Source organism: Bos taurus, chromosome 17, assembly GCF_002263795.3.
Source record: "Bos taurus isolate L1 Dominette 01449 registration number 42190680 breed Hereford chromosome 17, ARS-UCD2.0, whole genome shotgun sequence".
Classification (NCBI taxonomy): Eukaryota; Metazoa; Chordata; class Mammalia; order Artiodactyla; family Bovidae; genus Bos; species Bos taurus.
The window spans coordinates 54696418-54714957 of record NC_037344.1 but is presented as its reverse complement, the minus strand read 5'-3'; the positions used below and the strand labels follow the sequence as shown (position 1 = coordinate 54714957).

The window sequence follows — 18540 nt, the reverse complement described above, 5'->3', positions numbered from 1 at the left end:
CTCATTGAGAAGGTGAGCAAAGACCTGAAGGAGGTGAGGGAAGGAGGTTCACAGATGTCAGATGGAAAAGCATTCCTGGCAGAGGAAACCACAGGTGCGAAGGCCTGAGATGGGACCCGTGACTGATAATGTAAGAGAATTTTAAGTCTGCTCTCCCCGCCATTTTCCTCCTCAAAATTGACAAGCACAAGTGCCGACTGCCCAAGCGCTGCAGCAAGCGAGCAGCATCTCTCCCTGTGCACCAGCCGCCCAGCTCTTTAACCTTGAATGCCTTTCTGGGTCCCACGTGTCACCGGGTGGCGACTGAGCTGCCCTTACTTCAGAAGAACGGCATGGGGTGGGGAGGCCTTAGGTGGTGTCTGCCTCACCTACCACTGCCAAAAGTGGTCATGGGGTTATTTTTAAACGTGGGGAGGAAGTATTTATTGTTCCCAGGCTGAAGAGAGCTGGGCAGACTGTGGGATTCTTCTGGGGGAGCAGTGCTGTGTCCTTTCCACCATGGTGAGTACTCAGGGCCCCCGGAGGAAGTAAGTGATGCTGGGTGGCAAGGAGGGGACACCACCTACAAGCAAAGGACCAGGCGGGAAGGGGAGCACGGCAGCTCTCTGGGGCCCCAGATCCTGGAGGAAAAAGCACTGCTTGCTGCGTGCACACAGAGGAACCCCAATCAATGCCCCCGATAAGCCACAAATAACAGCAGCTCCCGGGGACTTGCAAAAACAAAATAAGAGAGTTGGCTTTTTTATGGCTTGTCTACTGACCTCTTGAGGAATCAATAACTCCCAGGGCTTGCAAAATGGGATTGAACGCTTTTAAGGATCAAATTGTAATTCTTTTCTCTTGTTCAGGCAGCTGGGGAAAAGAATCTTTTTGTTTTCACCTTTTGAACTTGCAAATTTAAAACCTCTCTCCCTGTGTTTAGTTAGGTGTCCCTCTCCAGAAGCAGGAAGCCCCCAAAATCAGGATCAGTGTAAGGCTGTGGTTAGGGGCACAGACTCTAGAGTCAGTCTGCCCAAGTTCAACACTGGCTCTGCCGTTTTGTGACTGTGTGACCCTGGGTAAACGAGCCAACCTCTCTGAGCCTCGGTTGCCTCCCCGGGAAAATGGCGATGGTAATAATAGCATCCACTTGACAGAGCAGTTATCAGGACTGAATGCAATAACATATGCAGTGTTCAAGCGTTTGCTGTAACTCAAGTCAGAAGCAGGTGGGGAAATGTTAACTCACTCCCCTCTGCTCTGTTTGCATGGTGCAAGGACAGAACATTTAGAGAGGAGATGTTGCTGCCATTTGGATCAGGGGAAAATCGAGGGGGACAGAGCAGTTGGGTTTTAACACCCTGAAAATGTGTCATTTCATCTCGCATTCTTCATGGTTTAGTGAGCCTGACTTTTTTTTCGCCTCCAATCAATTCTCCTTCTGTGCATTACTGAACTTTTTTGTGAAATGCACCGGAACAAAAGCAGCCGAGTCCTGCTGGAGCTGATCCGAAAGCCTGGCCTCCATCCCTGGAGACACACCTCTACCTCCCCTAGTTTGCAAAGGAGCTGCTGCAAGGCCCACAGTCTTTTACAATCCACCAGAACCAGGCTGATTTTGAGAAGTCTTATTCCATGTCCTTTTAACTTTCCAGCACCGCCTTTTTGAGATGAGTGTTGGTACCATACCCCCATTTCACAGATGAATGGCTGAGGCTTACCCAGAGATGGAACCTGATCTAGTTTTCTAATTCCCAGCCTCTGACTCTTTTAACTGATGTTTGTTTTGTTTTGTTTTTTACCCTCTAGTCACCTAAGAAAGCCAAGAAGAGAGCAGAGGGAGCCAATTCCAATGTGTTCTCCATGTTTGAACAGACCCAGATCCAGGAATTTAAGGAGGTGGGTGCAACTGGGTGGAGATTCCCACATGCTAGAAGGAGCCTTTCCCTCATTCCATATTCCCTGCAAGGACCTCTCAGTTATATTGTCTTTGTTTTCGTTCTGTTGTTGTTGGCCGTCCCATGCCATGTGTGGGATCTTAGTTTCCCAGCCAGGAATTGAACTCACGCCCCTTGCAGTGGAAGTGCAGAGTCTTAACCCTTGGATCAGCAAGGAAGTCCTAGCTTGTCTTTATCCTCTCCAAAACACCCCAAATTCAGTCTGAACATGTGTGTGAATGACTTAAAGAAATTAACTTTTGCTGATCATCAAAACAAAGCCTATGTCTTGTTGAAAATGTAGGAATGAATTTCGGAAATGCATGAAGAATAAAAATGACCTGACTTATATATAATTCTATGACCCAGAGATGATCAGTTAACATTTTGGTATATGCCCTGCCAGTGGTTTTTGTTATGTATGCACATATTTGTTAAACAAAGTGACCATCTTCTATGCACACTAATCTGTACCTGTTATTTTTTCTTGAGCAGTTCAGCACCAACATTTTCCATCATTTATTTAAATCACCTCCTATGGTTAGATGTTATGTTTAGAATGTTTTACTATTATAATTAACACCCTTTGCTTGTATCTCTGGTTATTTCCTTGGGGTAAATTCCTAAAAGTGGAACAGTTGGATCGAAGGAACATTTTTTTTTTTTACAAAAGGAACTAAAACCAAATACAACCACTGGTCCAAGCTGCCCTCCAGAAATCCTGTGCTTATTCTGACTCCCATCAGCCCCAAGAGGAGAAGGTGCCTTTCCTGCCACATCTCCATCAACACTGGGTGTTAACATCTCAAACATGATTTCTGCCAGTCGGAGAGATGTCTGAGAGTATTTGAGATTTTAATTTTTACCATCTTAATTGTTGACTGCTAGCTGGGTCTGAAACCCTACCCCAGTCTATGGGGATGTGCCTTCATAAGCAAACCTAAGTACCAATTATGTAAAATTAAACCACTGCTGCAGGCTCAGGATACACTGAATTAATTTTCCAGCCATCCTGATGGCTCACACTGAGTTATCCACTCTCTCACCTGGCCCTTCAGAGGAAAACACTCTAAAGCTATGCCAGAGAGGCCACAGTATTTTATATGAAAGGAGAAACCACTGGGGACTTCCAATGGGACATGAAGACTTGCCCCTTCTGTCCCCACCAGCATTCAGATCACAGGAACATCATGCCCCACGGGCTGCCAGGGAGAGAGGAATTCCTGGGATGAAATGTCACATCTGAACCTGAAATAGTTCTCTTCCCTGGAGAAGACTACATCCTCCCTGCTCCCTCCCTCTGTCCCAACTTCTGGAATGAGATCAGCTGCTGGGGGCATGACCTGGGGGTGCAAGTACTTTCAGGAACCAGTTGTTAAAAGAACTCAAGAAACGCAGATATGATACGTCATTGGTACAATACCTGGGCATTCACAAAGCTCTTGGAGTCTCCCTCAGAGCCAGCTGGAAAAGATCACTGGCTTCGTTTTACAGATAATGTGGGCTTGCAAGTTGGTGAGCAGACTCCAGTTTTTAACTCATTTTTTTTTTCAACAACAGCTTGATAAAGTTATAATTCACATACCATGTATTCACCCTTTTCAAGTAAGTGTACAATTCAGTGGTTATTTAATATAGTCACAGCATTTTGCAACCATCATCACTTATCTAATTTTAGAACATCTTCATCGCCCCCAAAAGAAACCTCATACCCATTAGCAGTCACTCCCAAGTCCCGCCTCCCCCCAGCCCCTCATAACCACTAGTCTATTTTCTGTCTCTAAGGATTTGCCTGTTCTGAATGTTTCATAGAAATGGAATCGTTCCCTATGTGGCCTTCTGTGTCTGGCTTCTTTCACTTAGTATCATGTTTCAGGGTTCATCCATGTTGTAGCATGTGTCCGAATTTCCTTTTTATCGTTGAATGACATTCCATTGTGGGGAGAGACTGCATTTGTTTATCCATTTATCAGTTTGGAGCTGTTGTGAATAGTGCCGATGTGGACGTTCACACACAGGTGTTTGTATGGGTCCATGTTCTCATTTCTCTTGGGAATACACGGGAGCATGAAATTGCTGGGTCCTGTAGTAACTCCAGATCTAATACCTAATATCCCTTGATGCTCCTTGAAAACCCCAGAATCCCACTTCCCCCAGCCCTTGGCACAATCTCTGGGGGCTCCTTCCCACAATTTCTCCTGGGCTGACCAGACAATCGCCTCCCTTTTGCAGGCCTTCACCATCATGGATCAAAACAGGGATGGCTTCATCGACAAGAATGACCTGAGGGACACCTTTGCTGCTCTGGGTACGTCACCCCGCACCACCACCCAACAGCAGCTAGGAAGGTCTTATATCCCACTCCCGTGAGGGGCAGGAGGTGAGGCTCTCAAAAAGGTCAAGAGCTTGTCATTTTGAAACAGCTCAACCAAGATCGATCTTTAAGGCAAATTTCAGAGGATAGGAAAGAAGTGTTTAGTCTTTGAGTATCTTAACATATATTTTTCTTTTAAAATCATTTTTATATGTTTTTGAATACAATGGCAGTTTACAATAGAAAACTTGGAAAATTCAGAAAAGTATAAAGGAGTAGACAGTGTTGACCACTAGGGCATATTCCGCTATTAACATCTGAGCCTCTAATTTTTTTCCTAGGCATCTCGTGTGCGTGCATGCTTAATAGTTAGACTCATTCCATTTTGGATTCACCTTTTAAAATTTAACATCTCGGTAGGGTGATCATGAGCACCTGGAACTGTTTCAAAATATAAGTGTCCAATCTGTCATCTCCTCCTCCATTCCTACCCCCAGACCTCAGGTCCGTGAACAGCTGGGCAGGTTTTGTACTGAGCAGTTATACAGAGTACTATTCGTATTTGTAGCCACTGTAGATTATTACATTTAAAACATAAGTTATCTTAATAAGGGGTGGCTTTTTCTAATTTATACAAACGTACTATATGGGCTTGTGACAGTGGCTAGGACAGGTATATCAGAATCTCCGAGGCTGTGCGGGTTAGAGCAGCTATAATTTGAAAAATTTCCCTCAAATTCTGATCTGTTTCTCCCACCTCCAAGTGAGAAGGGCTAATTTTATGAGGATTTCTTATTTGAGTAAAACATTAAAACATCTGTATAAAATGTTCCAGGTCCTGAAAGCACAGATTTAAAAATAACTAAACCCTCTGTGAGTTGTTTCCAGTTGTCTGGTTATTATAAATAACACTTTTGAGAACATCTCACGTGAATCTCTGGCCCCGTCTACTGTGTCTCCGATTATTCCTAGACAAGATTCCTTGAAGTAGGATTACAAGGGCAAATGCCAGTGCCCTGACAGCTGTTTCTGTCCCAGCTCAGAATCGCTGAGTGTCTGCCTCCTGCTCTAGGGCGTGTGAACGTGAAAAATGAGGAAATTGATGAAATGCTCAAGGAGGCTCCAGGTCCCATTAACTTTACTGTGTTCCTACAGATGTTCGGGGAGAAACTTAAAGGTAAGTTCATGTGTATTTCTGTTCATCTGTGTCTGTATAGGTATATATCTGTATATGTGTGTGTGTTGGTTTGTGCACCTGTGTGTGTCTGTCTTTATGTGTCTTCATCTTTGGGCATCGATTAAAAGCACTAGGAGAACATACAGGAGTTGGCAGATGAAGGCAAGGTAACATAGGAGAGGGAGAGAATAAAAAGAGCAGTTAATAGTGCTCCAAGGTTGGCCCTCATCCAGACCTCATACCAAGCACTTTAAATGCATTATATGCATCACCTTAGTCGAGGACGTAGCTTCTCTTCTTATCCTCGTCTACAGAAGGGGAACTGAGACTCAGAGACGGAAAGTCACGTGCCTGAAGCCACACAGCTAACAAATGCTGGAGTCAGGATCCAAATCCCAGTCTTTCTAAGTCGAGATCCATGCCTGACCTTGGGTTTGCTCCAGAAATAACTGGATTCTCAGCCCACGCTTTCAAAACACCAAGGCTCGGTGCTCAGAAGTGGTGAGGCCTTTCTTCCTTACCCAAGATTCTCAGCCACCCATGGCACATCAATCCCATTTTCTGTTTCAGGAGCAGATCCCGAGGAGACCATTCTCAACGCGTTCAAAGTGTTTGACCCTGAAGGCAAAGGAGTGCTCAAGGCTGATTAGTGAGTGGGCTGTGAGTGGTGGGAGGGGGACATGGGGGTTCCTTGCTTCTCCCCACAGCCCTCCCCACAAAGCCGGGGTCAATATCTGCTTTTCTCTCTCTGCAGTATCAAGGAGATGCTGACAACGCAGGCGGAGAGGTTTTCCAAAGAGGAGGTAACGGGCCCCTTCAGACACCCTCTGTACCCCAGTTACTGGCCTCACTTACTGGCCTCACTTACTGGCCCCAGTTACTGGAGAGGGACTCCCCCTCTAGACTCTCTTACATAAAATATCCCTGACCCCACACTGAGAGAGAATCTGCTCTGGTTTACTGAGCCCTTATCTCATTTCATTCCCTCAATCACCCTGTGAGGTAGTGACTAGCACTATGGTCATTTTACAGATGGCGAAACTGAGGCTCAGGGAGGCAAAGTTACTAGCCTAAAAGGACAACACTAATGGGAAATGCCGGGTCCTAGATCCAAACCTCTGTCTGACTCCAGGTTCTGCCTTCCTCGTAACACATTGAGACGGTGACGGCATCAATTTCCTGATGGACTGAAAGTGTCACGCAGGGTGACCATGTATTGTTGTGTAGGTTGTACACCGCACAATCCTCCTGGATGCCCTTAATAATATATACTGCAGAGTATATATTCGTTGCAAGTTTTTTCCAGCAGATGGCAGTAAAGTGTCTTGCTATAATTTTCTAAAAATCAGAACACAAGACTTTCTGGCAGGTGGCAGTAATGTGCCTGGAAGAAGGGGCACTATTGTTATCAATAATTCATCAAAGGCCCTGTATGAACAAGCAACTGTCTTGTCAACATTGCTAATTAATCTTAATGAATCTATTTAAAATAGTCCCTTGCCGCCTTTCAGGCCTGATTCCGTGAAGTTTCACATTTTACTAAAAATTTTATTTGAATTTCCTCCTTAAAATTCAAGCAGTTGAAAGAGCCTGCCTTTAAACTCCCACTATCTGTGACTTCGGACAAGCTCCTTAACCTCACTGTGCCTCAATTTCTTCATCTGTAAAGTGGAGACAATAATAGAATCTACTTCATAGTACACATGACGATTAAATGAGTTCAAATGTATAAAGTGCTGATACATGAAAAAGGTAATATGTGTTAGCTATTATTAACCCCAAATTAAAAAAACAATAATTAGCCAATATTCTTTAAGGACTTCCTGGTGGCTCAATGGTAAAGAATCCTCCTGCCAATGCAGGAGACTCAAGTTTGATCCCTGAATCAGGAAATCCCTTGGAGAAGGAAATGGTAACCCACTCCAATATTCTTGCCTGGGAAATCCCGTAGACAGAGGAGGCTGGTGGGCTACATTCCATAGGGTTGCAAAAGAGTCGGACATGACTTAGCAACTAAACAACTAAAAAAATTTTTAATGTAGAAATCACACATTAAAAAAAATTAAATTTCCCTCGAAGAATCAAATTCCTCAAAGAGTCTGACTCCTTGCCCACATGGCCACAATGGCTGGCCCTGAGGAGTTATAATCTCTGTAGATGGACTATGTCTCCATTTAACCACAATCCCCAACAGGCCCATCATGCTCCCCTACATAACCTGCCCACCCCTTTGCACACACAATTGAGTTTGCAATCCCTGCTTTCCCCATTGCAGGCTGGGTACCTAGGAACATCCCTGCAGGATGGCCCTTGGGGTCAGCACCTGAGGAAGGAAGCAGGAGGGCAGGGAGGGAGATGCCCATGGCACCCCATATCCTCCAGGCCCCAGCTGCCTCTCCACGTGGGCCGCCCTCCCCCCGAAATCCTCAGTATGTCTTGCTGGTTCGTTGCAGATTGACCAGATGTTTGCCGCCTTCCCCCCTGATGTGACTGGCAACTTGGACTATAAGAACCTGGTGCACATCATCACCCACGGAGAAGAGAAGGACTAAGGGAGTGGCTTGCCTTTGGGTGGGCAGATGGGGGCATCCATGCCCTCTTCTCATTTTTCCCAGCAGTGCACCACCCCCAACCCTGGCCAGTTGGTCATGTGGCTGCCTCATTTATCCACCTCCATCTTCTTTGCAGCCTTGGTGCCCTAGAGCTACCACGTGACCACACAGCTGGCAGATGGAAATTCACCCAGAGTCCGTGTTCAAATAAAAAGGAGGTCGTGTATTTGCTCATGGTGTGTCCTTGAGTAAGGAAGACCCTTTGCTAGTTCCCATGAGGCAGTATATGAGTTAGGGATGGCCCTGCTGCTGTTATTATTGAATTTTAGTGACTCTTTACTTAAAACAGATCTTCAGGGACTTGGGACTCTGCTTGTGGTCCAGTGGGGTCACCAGCAGTTCCTGGTTCTTGTCTATCCCTTCAGCAATCCTAGTGGAAAGAGGACACCTCTCTCTCTTTCTCCCAGATCCACACAAATCCCAAAACAGGGCCTGTGCAATACGGGAACCAACCCTGAAACAGGTGCAGTACTCTGACTAACCCCCTCGCACAGGGGTTGAAATCAGCCCCTTCCAAACCTTACATGGCCTGAGGGTGGGAAGGGCCATTCCCAACAGAAAGTCCAGATGTATTTTAGGAGGAAGGGGGAGTAGATGTCAGGTAGTCTAAGTTTTCAAGGGAACCTCAAGAATCTGGGAGCTAGCCAAAGCGAAAGATGTACTGGGAACAAAGAGCTGAAGCTGGGATCAAAGTGGCAGCTGGGGTCACCTAGAGGGAATGAGACGGTCTGGGTGGTTGGAGGAGCCAAAACTGAAGTGAGTCTTTAAGGTTCAAGAACAATAACAGAGACCCCCCAGAGGAGAAACTCAGGGTCTGCTCCAATGACATCGCTTGCTGGGAAATGGGGTTCCTTTTGAGCCAACTGAGAAGGCAAGGACTCAGGACCCCATGCCATACCATGATGACCCTTCATGATCCACACCCTGTGATGACCCATGCCCCCCTCACATCCAGAACCTGTGACCTGGGGCTCCTGCAGAGACAAGGCCAGGCTCAGGAGAGGCCCCAGCTCACGGCACTCAATGGAGTTTGTGTTTCAGGACAAGACATCCTGGACACAGCTCTACAGTGACACACTCATCCATGCGCCCCTCCCACACACAGATACAGACACAGGGCCTCCACAGCTCCCGGTTCCCACCTGTGAGTCTGCTGCACCCTATGTGGTTCTAGGACGTGAAATCAGTATTTTGGCTCCATGTGGCCCCTACACTTCACCTGGTGAGCCGTGATGGGGGGTTACCATCTCAAGGGTTCTCAAGCGCCACGGTGACCTCTCACCACTCTTGCCACCTGTGCCAGCTTTGGATCTCCACCCTCCTGCTCCTCTACCCCATCCTGGGGAGGTGCCAGCGCCCCAGTCTCTTAGTAGTGAGTGTAAAGAGGCACTGGGGTTACAGAAGACAACATTTACTCTCTCTAGTTATGTACAAATGGCCAGAGCCGCCTCAGACTGTTACCTTCTTCTTGGACTTCAGCTCGTCCCCTTTTTCAGGCATGCTGTCCCTGTTTCGAGACTCTCTTGTGGCGTAGTGGCTGAGCACCATTTGCCGAAGGCTGCTGTGGTCCAGGGGCTGCTCCACTGCACCAAAGACGGGACCCGTGTGAGGAGTTCAAAAATCAAATGCAGCACAGCAGGAGGGTGGGCTTCCTTCCCAGGGCTAGCGCCCCTTTGCCCTGTTCAAGGAACTTCAAGCCTGGTTTGGTGACGCCCCACAGCACTGGGGGTGGGAGTGTGAACATTCTCCAAGTTCAGGGAGAGGGAGGACAGGCAGGGATGTGCTGCTCAGGGATGGCCAGACAATAACTGTCTTTTTCCTCCCAGACGAGGATGTGAAGGTGAGTTGGATTTAATATCAAGGAGATAGGGCTACCACGTGCAGTTGCTCAGGATGTAGACTGCACAAAGACACCTGTTTCTGCAGGACTGAAACCCACGCCCCCCCACCCCCCGCCACACACACACACACACACACACACACACACACACTTGATTGCCAAGCCACGTCTATCCAGCAGGGGTGGCTTTTTCTAATTAATCTGCCTAGAGGGGCTTCCCTCTTCTAATTTATACATGCAAGCCATAGAAGCGAGTGGGCTAAGAAAACCTTTATCAATATTCCCTTGAACAGAAATGAAGATATCATCTGTATATTCCTGACATTGTGAGGACAGTGTTATCAATGGCTGTTCTCTGACACCCTCCTCATTTAAGAACTCAAAGGGTCAAGGGAAGCTGTGCTAAGGTGGCTGACACCAGCCCTGGTTTTCACTCCTGCTAACTTTCAGTTGCCTTGAATAAGTCAAACAGATGTGTGTACACCTGTGCATCTCTGCATATGCACATATTGGCAATTCCCTCCCTCCATTCTTGGCACACCTGCACACTTGAAATGCTGCTCACAGAAGAGGGGAAACTTTTTTAAAAACCAGTTTTTCCCCTCTGGTTACTGAAATCACACAAGGTCACTGTAAAAGAAATTCTAAGCAATGACAGAATTAACTCAGAAATACAAAGTTCTCTGCAACCCACCACCCAGAAATACCCACTGCAAGTCAGCATATACACCCTCTTCATTATTATATATATAATCAAGACACTTTCCTTCCCTTCTTCCTCCTCCTCCTTCCTTTTCTCTCTCCTCTTCTCTCTCTCTTATGTACCAGGTTGTGAAAGGCGGTCTTGTGCACTGTAGGTTTTACACAGCATCCCTGGACACTAGATGCCATATACACACATGTCACGTGTGTATCATACACACATAAACATGTCAGTTCATGTCAGCCCACAGCATTCTTTTTAGTGGCTGCAGAATATTCCATCACACGCATGGGTGAACTGTAACTTATTTAACCAATCTCTAACGGGCGAGCATTTCAGTCATTTCCAGTTCGGCTGCCCTCCTACTTCCACCTTCGACCCTTGAGTAAGTTTTTCTCTGAAGGACCAATCCCCACAATCAAGATTACAGACTCTATGCATGTATCTGAAATCCAGGGTAATTATTAGGTAAGCCCATTTCACCTGTAACCTGCCTTCACTAATCAAGGTCATTTTCTTATTGGTACAAACGTCTCGCTTGTCCTCCAGGCAACATGTAGCCTAAACAATGTGTCTGCCTGAGTTGTTTTCTAGGAGCTTGGGTTCAGCTGTGTCTAGTTCCAGCTGAGCAGGTTAACCCTGGATAGAGCCCCAGTCCTTCCACTGAGCACACGTGAGTGTCGCTGGATGACATCTTGAACACACAGAGGCCCATACTTAGTTACACCTCTACAGAACCAGGATTAGGGCACCACTTTCCAACCGCCTTTCCCCACATGTTCCATGCCTCAGATCACCAGGCATCTTTATTCTTTATCCCATAAACACCAGAGCCCCTTGCTTTCTGGGAGGCGGATCTTGGAGATTTGTCTCCCCATCTCCTCTCCTTGGCTTTGCGGACTTGCAAATGAAGCACCCTCTCTCTGCTGACCCTCCGTGTCTTGGCCTGGCTTGCTGCGCACAGCAAAAATGCAACCTGGCTCAGGAACATAACCACTCCTCAACCTTCCCGAACATGTTGCCAAATTGCCCACCAAACACCATGTGGGGCCAGAATTTACCCCCACCTCCACAGAGAAGGGCTAGTTCCCTCAACCCCCACAAACCGCAGTACCACCAGCTTCTGCTTCCAAAAGTAAAGAAGATCCATGTGCCTGCGCCCGCAGGGCTACAGTTTATCTCTGGTGTGAACCAAGCCTCAGCTGCTTCAATCATGGGATAGGGGGACACAGATGGGGTTGGGGAAAGGAGATCACAGGTGGAGCGAGACTCAAGAGCATACGGTGAGGGTAGGAAATGGCATCAGGGAATCTCATCTGCTCATAACTTGCCATCTTGGAAATTTTGGCTACTTTAAGGTTCATGAAATGGTCACAGAGTAGTTGTAATTTTTTAAAGTATCCGAGATAACTAAACTTCAGAATCTGTGGCTTTGTCATCATGCTGTAGAAAGAAAACTCCAGGTAAGAAGAGAACTCACCTTCATCCAACTTGTCGCTAAGGGGGTCAGCCCCCAACACTGGAGGGATGACCTTGATGGGTTCTGCAGGCTTGAGGAGGGCGGAGCCGCCCCAGAAGGGGTTGAGGAAGGATGGCTGGACCTCCGCCTCTGCTACTTCCATTTCCATAAGCCGCTTGTAGGATTCTAACACCAGCAAGTCATTGGTCTTCTTCTCAATGATGGCTGGAAAAAAGGTGTAACCAAGAAGTTTGCCAGAGACCTGAGTCCTAGGGGAACTAGAGGTAGCGCTCCCTGCTGGAGAGGAAGAGAAGTAACAGGACGGGGGCAGGTGATGAATGCCTATAAGGACAAGGGCTTTCTCTTGGGTTACATCATTCATTCCCTAGAGAGCGCAATTTGGTTCTTGAGAGGCAAAACCAATCTCTTTGATGTATAAGGCACGATGTACATAAAAAACATGAACAGTTATATGGTATATCAACTGTATGAAAATTCCATAAGGAAGAGCAGGCTCCATAGCGGACAATAATAAAAAGAAGGTTGAGGAACTTTTTTTTTAACACTAAAAATTGGGAGCCGTGGGCAAACTCTGCCTTAAACTACTGATCTTTTCCTCAGTGCTCTGAGTTTGGGGGAGCTGTCCTTCCCACTGTGTTTCACAGCCCCATGGAGTCATCAGAATAATTCATTCATTCATTCATTTATTCATTCCACAAATGATTATTGGATGCTTATCAGACCAGGCACGGTGCCTGAGACGCCACGAGGCATGGAGGGAACACAATGACCATAAACAATAACAGACATGCAAACCCTGATGAAGCTCATGAGCTTCAGTGTGAATGGGAAGAAGGAGAGAAGGGCAAGTCAGCAAATAAACACACACACTCCTCACCATCCAGATGCTTGTCATCTGAATTCAGTAACTATTGGGTTTAAGGGTTGTTTTTTTTTTTTTAATTTTCATATAATGCATACCGTTTCTCTTCTCTCTGAAAATCAGGGACCAAAAAGATTCACATCTGAAACTTGCTATTGGTTCTCAAGAACCTCCTCCATTCACACAATGAGAATTACCTGTATATAGAGACAAACTAGGCAAGGATTAAATAATAGAACTGCTATGAGATTGAGTACCAGACCACCTGACCTGACTCATGAGAAATCTGTATGCAGGTCAGGAAGCAACAGTTAGAACTGACGAAACCACAAACTGGTTCCAAATAAGGAAAGGAGTACATCAAGGCTGCTTATTTATTGTCACTCTGCTTATTTAACTTATATGCAGAGTACATCATGAGAAACACTGGGCTGGAAGAAGCACAAGCTGAAATCAAAATTGCCAGGAGAAATATCAGTAACCTCAGATATGCAGGTGACACCACCTTATGGCAGAAAGCGAAGAACTAAAGAGCCTCTTGATGAAAGTGAAAGAGGAGAGTGAAACAGTTGGCTTAAAACTCAACATTCAGAAAACTAAGATCATGGCATCTGGTCCCATCACTTAATGGCAAATAGATGGGGAAACAATGGAAACAGTGACAGACTATTGTGGGGGCTCCAAAATCACTGCAGATGGTGATTACAACCACAAAATTAAAAGATGCTTTCTCCTTGAAAGAAAAGCTATGACCAACCTAGACAGCATATTAAGAAGCAGAGACATCACTTTGCCAACAAAGGTCCATCTAGTCAAGGCTATAGTTTTTCCAGTAGTCATGTATGGATGTGAGAGCTGGACTGTAAAGAAACTGAGCACCATAATTGATGCCTTTGAGCTGTGGTATTGGAGAAGACTCTTGAGAGTCCCTTGGACAGCCAGGAGATCCAACCAGTCCATCCTACAGGAAATCAGTACTGAATATTCATTAGAAGGACTGATGCTGAAGTTGAAACTCCAATACTTTGGCCACCTGATGGGAAAAGGTGACTCATGTGAAAAGGCCCTGATGCTGGGAAAGACTGAAGGCAGGAGGAGAAGGGGACGACAGAGGATGAGATGATTGGATGGCATCACTGATTCAATGGATATGAGTTTGGGTAAACTCCGGGAGTAGGCAATGGACAGGGAGGCCTGGCGTGCTGCAGTCCATGGGGTCGCAAAGAGTCAGACACAACTGAGTGACTGAATATAACTGATGAGAGTGAATAACAGTGGGTACAGCAGGACCAGCCTCAGATGGAGCAGCAGAGAGGGGCCTTGCTGGAGAGAGGACATTTAACCTGAGATCTGAGTATGAGGAACTGGGTGTGGGATAAGTATCCTAGGAACAGCCCATGCAAAGGCCCTGAGGTAGAATTAGTTGGGGGAGAGATTTGGAAATACAGAGAGGAGAACTGTGTGGCCACAGGAGGTGAGCAAAGAGGAAGAGCAGGACAAGAGATGATGAAAAATGTAAGCAAGGGGACTTCCCTGTGGTCCACTGGTTAAGAACCCACCTGCCAATGCAGCGGACACCAGTTCGATCCCTGGTCCAGGAAGATCCCACATGCGTGGGGCAACTCAGCCTGTACACCACAACTACTGGGTCTGAACACCCTAGAGCCTGGGCCCCACAATAAGAGGAGCCATTGCAATGAGAAGCCCGTGAACTGCAATTACGAGTAGCTCCCTGCTCACCACAAGAGGAAGCCTACACACAGCAGTGAAGACCCAGGGCAACCAAAAATCAATAATAAGTAAATAATTTTTTAAAAAAATGTAAGCAGGGGCCAGGCTATAAAGAAGTTGATAGGCTGCGGGTAAGAAAGAGTTAATACAGCAAAGTCTGACTTCTCTCCTTCGAAAAGGTTGCTTAGCAGTTTGGTCCTTGGACAGTATCAGGGAACTTGGATTTCAGGAAGGTCCCCACCACCATTAACTGTTAAGAGAGGCTCATCATGCCTTTGTTGTTGTTCAGTCGCTCGGTCGTGTCGGACTCTTTGCGACCGAGGACTGAATCACACCAGGCTTCCCTGTCCTTCACTATCTCCCAGAGTCTGCTCAAACTCATGTCCACTGGGTCAGTGATGCCAGCATGCTTAATCCGTCTATTAAAAAATGTAGCTTATGCTATAAATACTTGCTGTTCTTTCTGGGGTCTGGAACTGGGGTATGTGCCAGGCTGGAGGTGCCTGTATGATCGGCCTCCCCGCCGCCCCCCACCCCCTCGCCAAGCGATGAGTAGCCAATGAGCTTCCCTGGTTGACACCATTTCACTTGTGTTGTCACAACTCATGGCTGGTGGGGATTAAGCACATCCTGGGAGACGACCCTTGGAAGCTTGCTCTTGATTTCCTCCATGCTTTCCCCCAAGCTCCTTTTTCCTTTACTGATTTTGCTTTGTACCTTGTGGCTGTAATAAATCATAGCCATGAAAATATGACTAAAGGCTGAATCCAGGAGCCCTCCTAGTGAATACCTGAAACTGACGGGAGGGAGGCGTCTTGGGAACCTCCCAAACACAGATGGTATTAAGAACCTTCGATTCTATTCTAAGAGCGGTGGAAGTCATTCATTCTAAACTGGCATGATCTCTGTGGGTGCATCTCCCTCTCTCTCCTGATCTCAAGGCCTAGAAATGTGTATTACAGTTAATAGGCATTTGCTACATGCCAGGCACTGCTCTGAGCACTTTATTTCTTTCTTCCCAATTTGAATGCTTTTCATTTCCTTTTATTGCCTTACTGCATTATCGAGGACCACCAACATAATACTGAATAGGAGTTGTGAGAGCAGACATCCTTGCCTTGTTCCTGATCTTAGAAGAAAAACATCCAGTTTTTTTTTTTTTTTTCACCACTAACTATGAGGTTAGCTGCAGGTGTTTCTGGAGATGCCTTTTATCAGGTAGGGAACTTCCCTTCTAGTTCTAGTTTGTTGAGAGTTTTCTTATTATGAATGGATATTGAATTTTGTCAAATACTTCATTCTGTATCTATTCACATGATCATGTAACTATGTCTCTAAGAACTACTTATTTATTTAACCTTCCCAACATTTTTTAGATGAAAAAACTGAGGCACAGAGAGGTTCAGAAGATTTCCCAGATAATTCCCTGATGGTCCAGTGGTTAAGCATCTGCTTTCCAACATAGGGGATGCAGGTTTGATGCCTGTTCAGGGAACCAGGATCCCACATGCCACGGGGCAACTAAATGCTACAACAAAGATCCCAATTGCTGTAACTAAGACCCAATGCGGAGAAGGCAATGGCAACCCACTCCAATACTCTTGCCTGGAAAATCCCATGGGTGGAGGAGCCTGGTGGGCTGCAGTCCATGGGGTCGCTAAGAGTTGGATACAACTGAGCAACTTCACTTTAACGCATCGGAGAAGGAAATGGCAACCCACTCCAGTGTTCTTGCCTGGAGAATCCCCGGGACGGGGGAGCCTGGTGGGCTACCGTCTATGGGGTCGCACAGAGTCGGACACCATTGAAGCGACTTAGCAGCAACAGCAGCAAAACCCAATGCAGCCAATAAAGAAATATGAAACACACACACAGACTCAAAAATCCATGTTTAAAAAAAAAAAACAACAGTTGCCAAAAGTCATACAGCTAGTAAAAGTAGAACCACGATTTGAACTCAAGCAGGTTGGCTTTAGTGCCAAGGCTTTAGTGCCAGGCTTCACCACCAGGCTGACTACCTCCAAAAGAACAAGTCCTTGTGCCTGCTCATAGAAATCTCTGGAAATGGTTGCTAAGAGTTAGTGGGCTTGACTCACCAAAGTACTGCGGGAGGTTGATATCCGTGACTTTCCCCGTCTCCCCTAACTGCACCAGGATCTTGGTGGCATCACAATTTATCTTCTTAAACAGGTTCTCCACTGAGTTCTTGAGATACTCCAAGGTCTTGGTGATCTCCCTGTAGTCGTTCTCGTACATGTCTGCCTCCTCCGTGGTCTTCTTCAGTTTCTCCTATGGCAGACCCCCAGTTCCCATCCAGGTCATCCAGGTGGCCACTCTGGCTGGGCTCAGCCCTCATATGTGAGAGTCTGAAACAGGGTCTCCAAACTGCAGGTTTGCAAACCTCTAAGGGGCTTCCCTGGTGGCTCAGACAGTAAAGAATCCACCTGCAGTGCAGGAGATCCAGGTTCGGCCCCTGGGTTGGGAAGATCCCCTGGAAAAGGAAATGGCAACCCACTCCAGTATTCTTGCCTGGAGAATCCCCATGGACAGAGGAGCCTGGCTGGCTACAGTCCATGGAGTCTCAAAGAATCAAACACGACTTAGAGACTGAACTGAACTGAACTGAGCGACTAACACTTTTCATACAAGGGGTTGCAAGAACAATTTAATGGGCCTCAATCCACATTTTTTAAGTGAAATAAAATAGATCAGAAAATAAAGAAAGACAGGAGAAGATGCTAGTATGCACTGGAAGTAGAGAGGATAGATATTATTTAATGTAAAGATTTGTTTCACTTACATATGTGTATGTGTGTGTCTGCATGTCTACTGGATTGCAGCATTTTTTAAAAGCTGTTGACTCATTTTTTAAAAATGAAGGCCCACGGGAAGAAATATATTTACATTGCAGTCCAATACATTCACACACTGTTGTTCAGTCGCTAAGTTGTGTCCAACTCTTTGTGACCCCATAGACTGGAGCATGCCAGGCTTCCCTGTCCTCCACTGTCTCTCAGAGTTTGCCCAAGTTCATGTGCATTGAATCAGTGATGCCATTCAACTGTCTCATCCTCTGCCGCCTTCTCCTTTTGCCTCCAATTTTACATGTGTGTTGCTGCTGCTAAGTCACGTCAGTCGTATCCGACTCTGTGCGACCCCATAGATGGCAGCCCACCAGGCTCCCGTCCCTGGGATTCTCCAGGCAAGAACACTGGAGTGGGTTGCCATTTCCTTACATGTGTGTATTTATATACATTTATCTAATCAAATGAAATTAAAGTTTCACAAATCAATATTCTTATTGTGTGTTCTAATATTTTCCATTCTGTCTGTTCTATTCCGTCTTGTTATCTTTAAACGCTGTGGCAATCCAACAAACCGATTTCACCATTCAGTTTAAACCACATTACTAGAGACCAGCGGTTCTCAAAGTGGCGTCCCAGGACAAGCAGCAGCAGCTCCATCAGGGAACTTGTCAGAAATGCAGGTTCCTGGGCTCCAGTCCAGACCAACTCAATCAGAGGCTCTAGGTGTAGGCTCAGCAATCTGTGTTTAATGAACCTCCAGATGGTCCTGACACATGGTAAAGTTCGAGAACCTCTGTGAGTCCACTGATCACAATTTCAGTTTCACATTGGTATCACCTGGGAGCATTAAAACATTGGCTGCCCAGACCCCAGCCTCAGACATTCAGACATCCCGGTCTGGAGTGCCGCCTCGGCACTGGGAACTTTAAAGCCTCAAAGGTGATTCTGACTGGCAGCCCAGACTTGAGAATCGCTGCTCTAGGGTAAGTGCTTTGACGGCTTCCCACCTCTCTCCCTGGTTCTCAGCTTGCAAAGGTGAACTGGGCCCTGGAAGGATCAGCCTTGTCCCTACTAGCTCCATATGGACCATTCCAAACA

At 46.4% G+C, this 18540-nt stretch overlaps 2 protein-coding genes across 3 annotated transcripts in view; one reads left to right on the top strand and one right to left on the bottom strand.

Annotated features, from left to right (window-relative positions):
* The first annotated feature begins 448 nt into the window (after nt 1–448).
* Nucleotides 449–8190, top strand: MYL2 (myosin light chain 2). 2 transcript variants are annotated; one of them, XM_005217753.4, is made up of 8 exons: nt 449–501; nt 1789–1878; nt 4149–4224; nt 5303–5407; nt 5978–6056; nt 6162–6210; nt 7861–7978; nt 8096–8185. In XM_005217753.4, the coding sequence occupies exons 1-7, from the start codon at nt 499–501 to the stop codon at nt 7957–7959; spliced, it is 501 nt and encodes a 166-aa protein (XP_005217810.1). In that variant the 5' UTR covers nt 449–498; the 3' UTR covers nt 7960–7978; nt 8096–8185.
* Nucleotides 8191–9409: 1219 nt separating this feature from the next.
* CCDC63 (coiled-coil domain containing 63) overlaps nt 9410–18540 on the bottom strand; it is a 37977-nt gene continuing 28846 nt past the window's right edge. Inside the window, 3 exon segments of the mRNA NM_001075763.2 lie at nt 9410–9602; nt 12043–12246; nt 16732–16924. Coding sequence (NP_001069231.1) covers nt 9469–9602; nt 12043–12246; nt 16732–16924 — 531 coding nt within the window. The 3' untranslated portion in view covers nt 9410–9468.

What these genes read in the sequence shown, in the direction of transcription:
- MYL2 (XM_005217753.4), top strand. An exon ending in GGAGTGCTCAAGGCTGATTA is followed by an intron (nt 6,057 to 6,161) that starts GTGAGTGGGCTG and finishes CTCTCTCTGCAG; the next exon opens with TATCAAGGAGATGCTGACAA. An exon ending in AGAGGTTTTCCAAAGAGGAG is followed by an intron (nt 6,211 to 7,860) that starts GTAACGGGCCCC and finishes GGTTCGTTGCAG; the next exon opens with ATTGACCAGATGTTTGCCGC.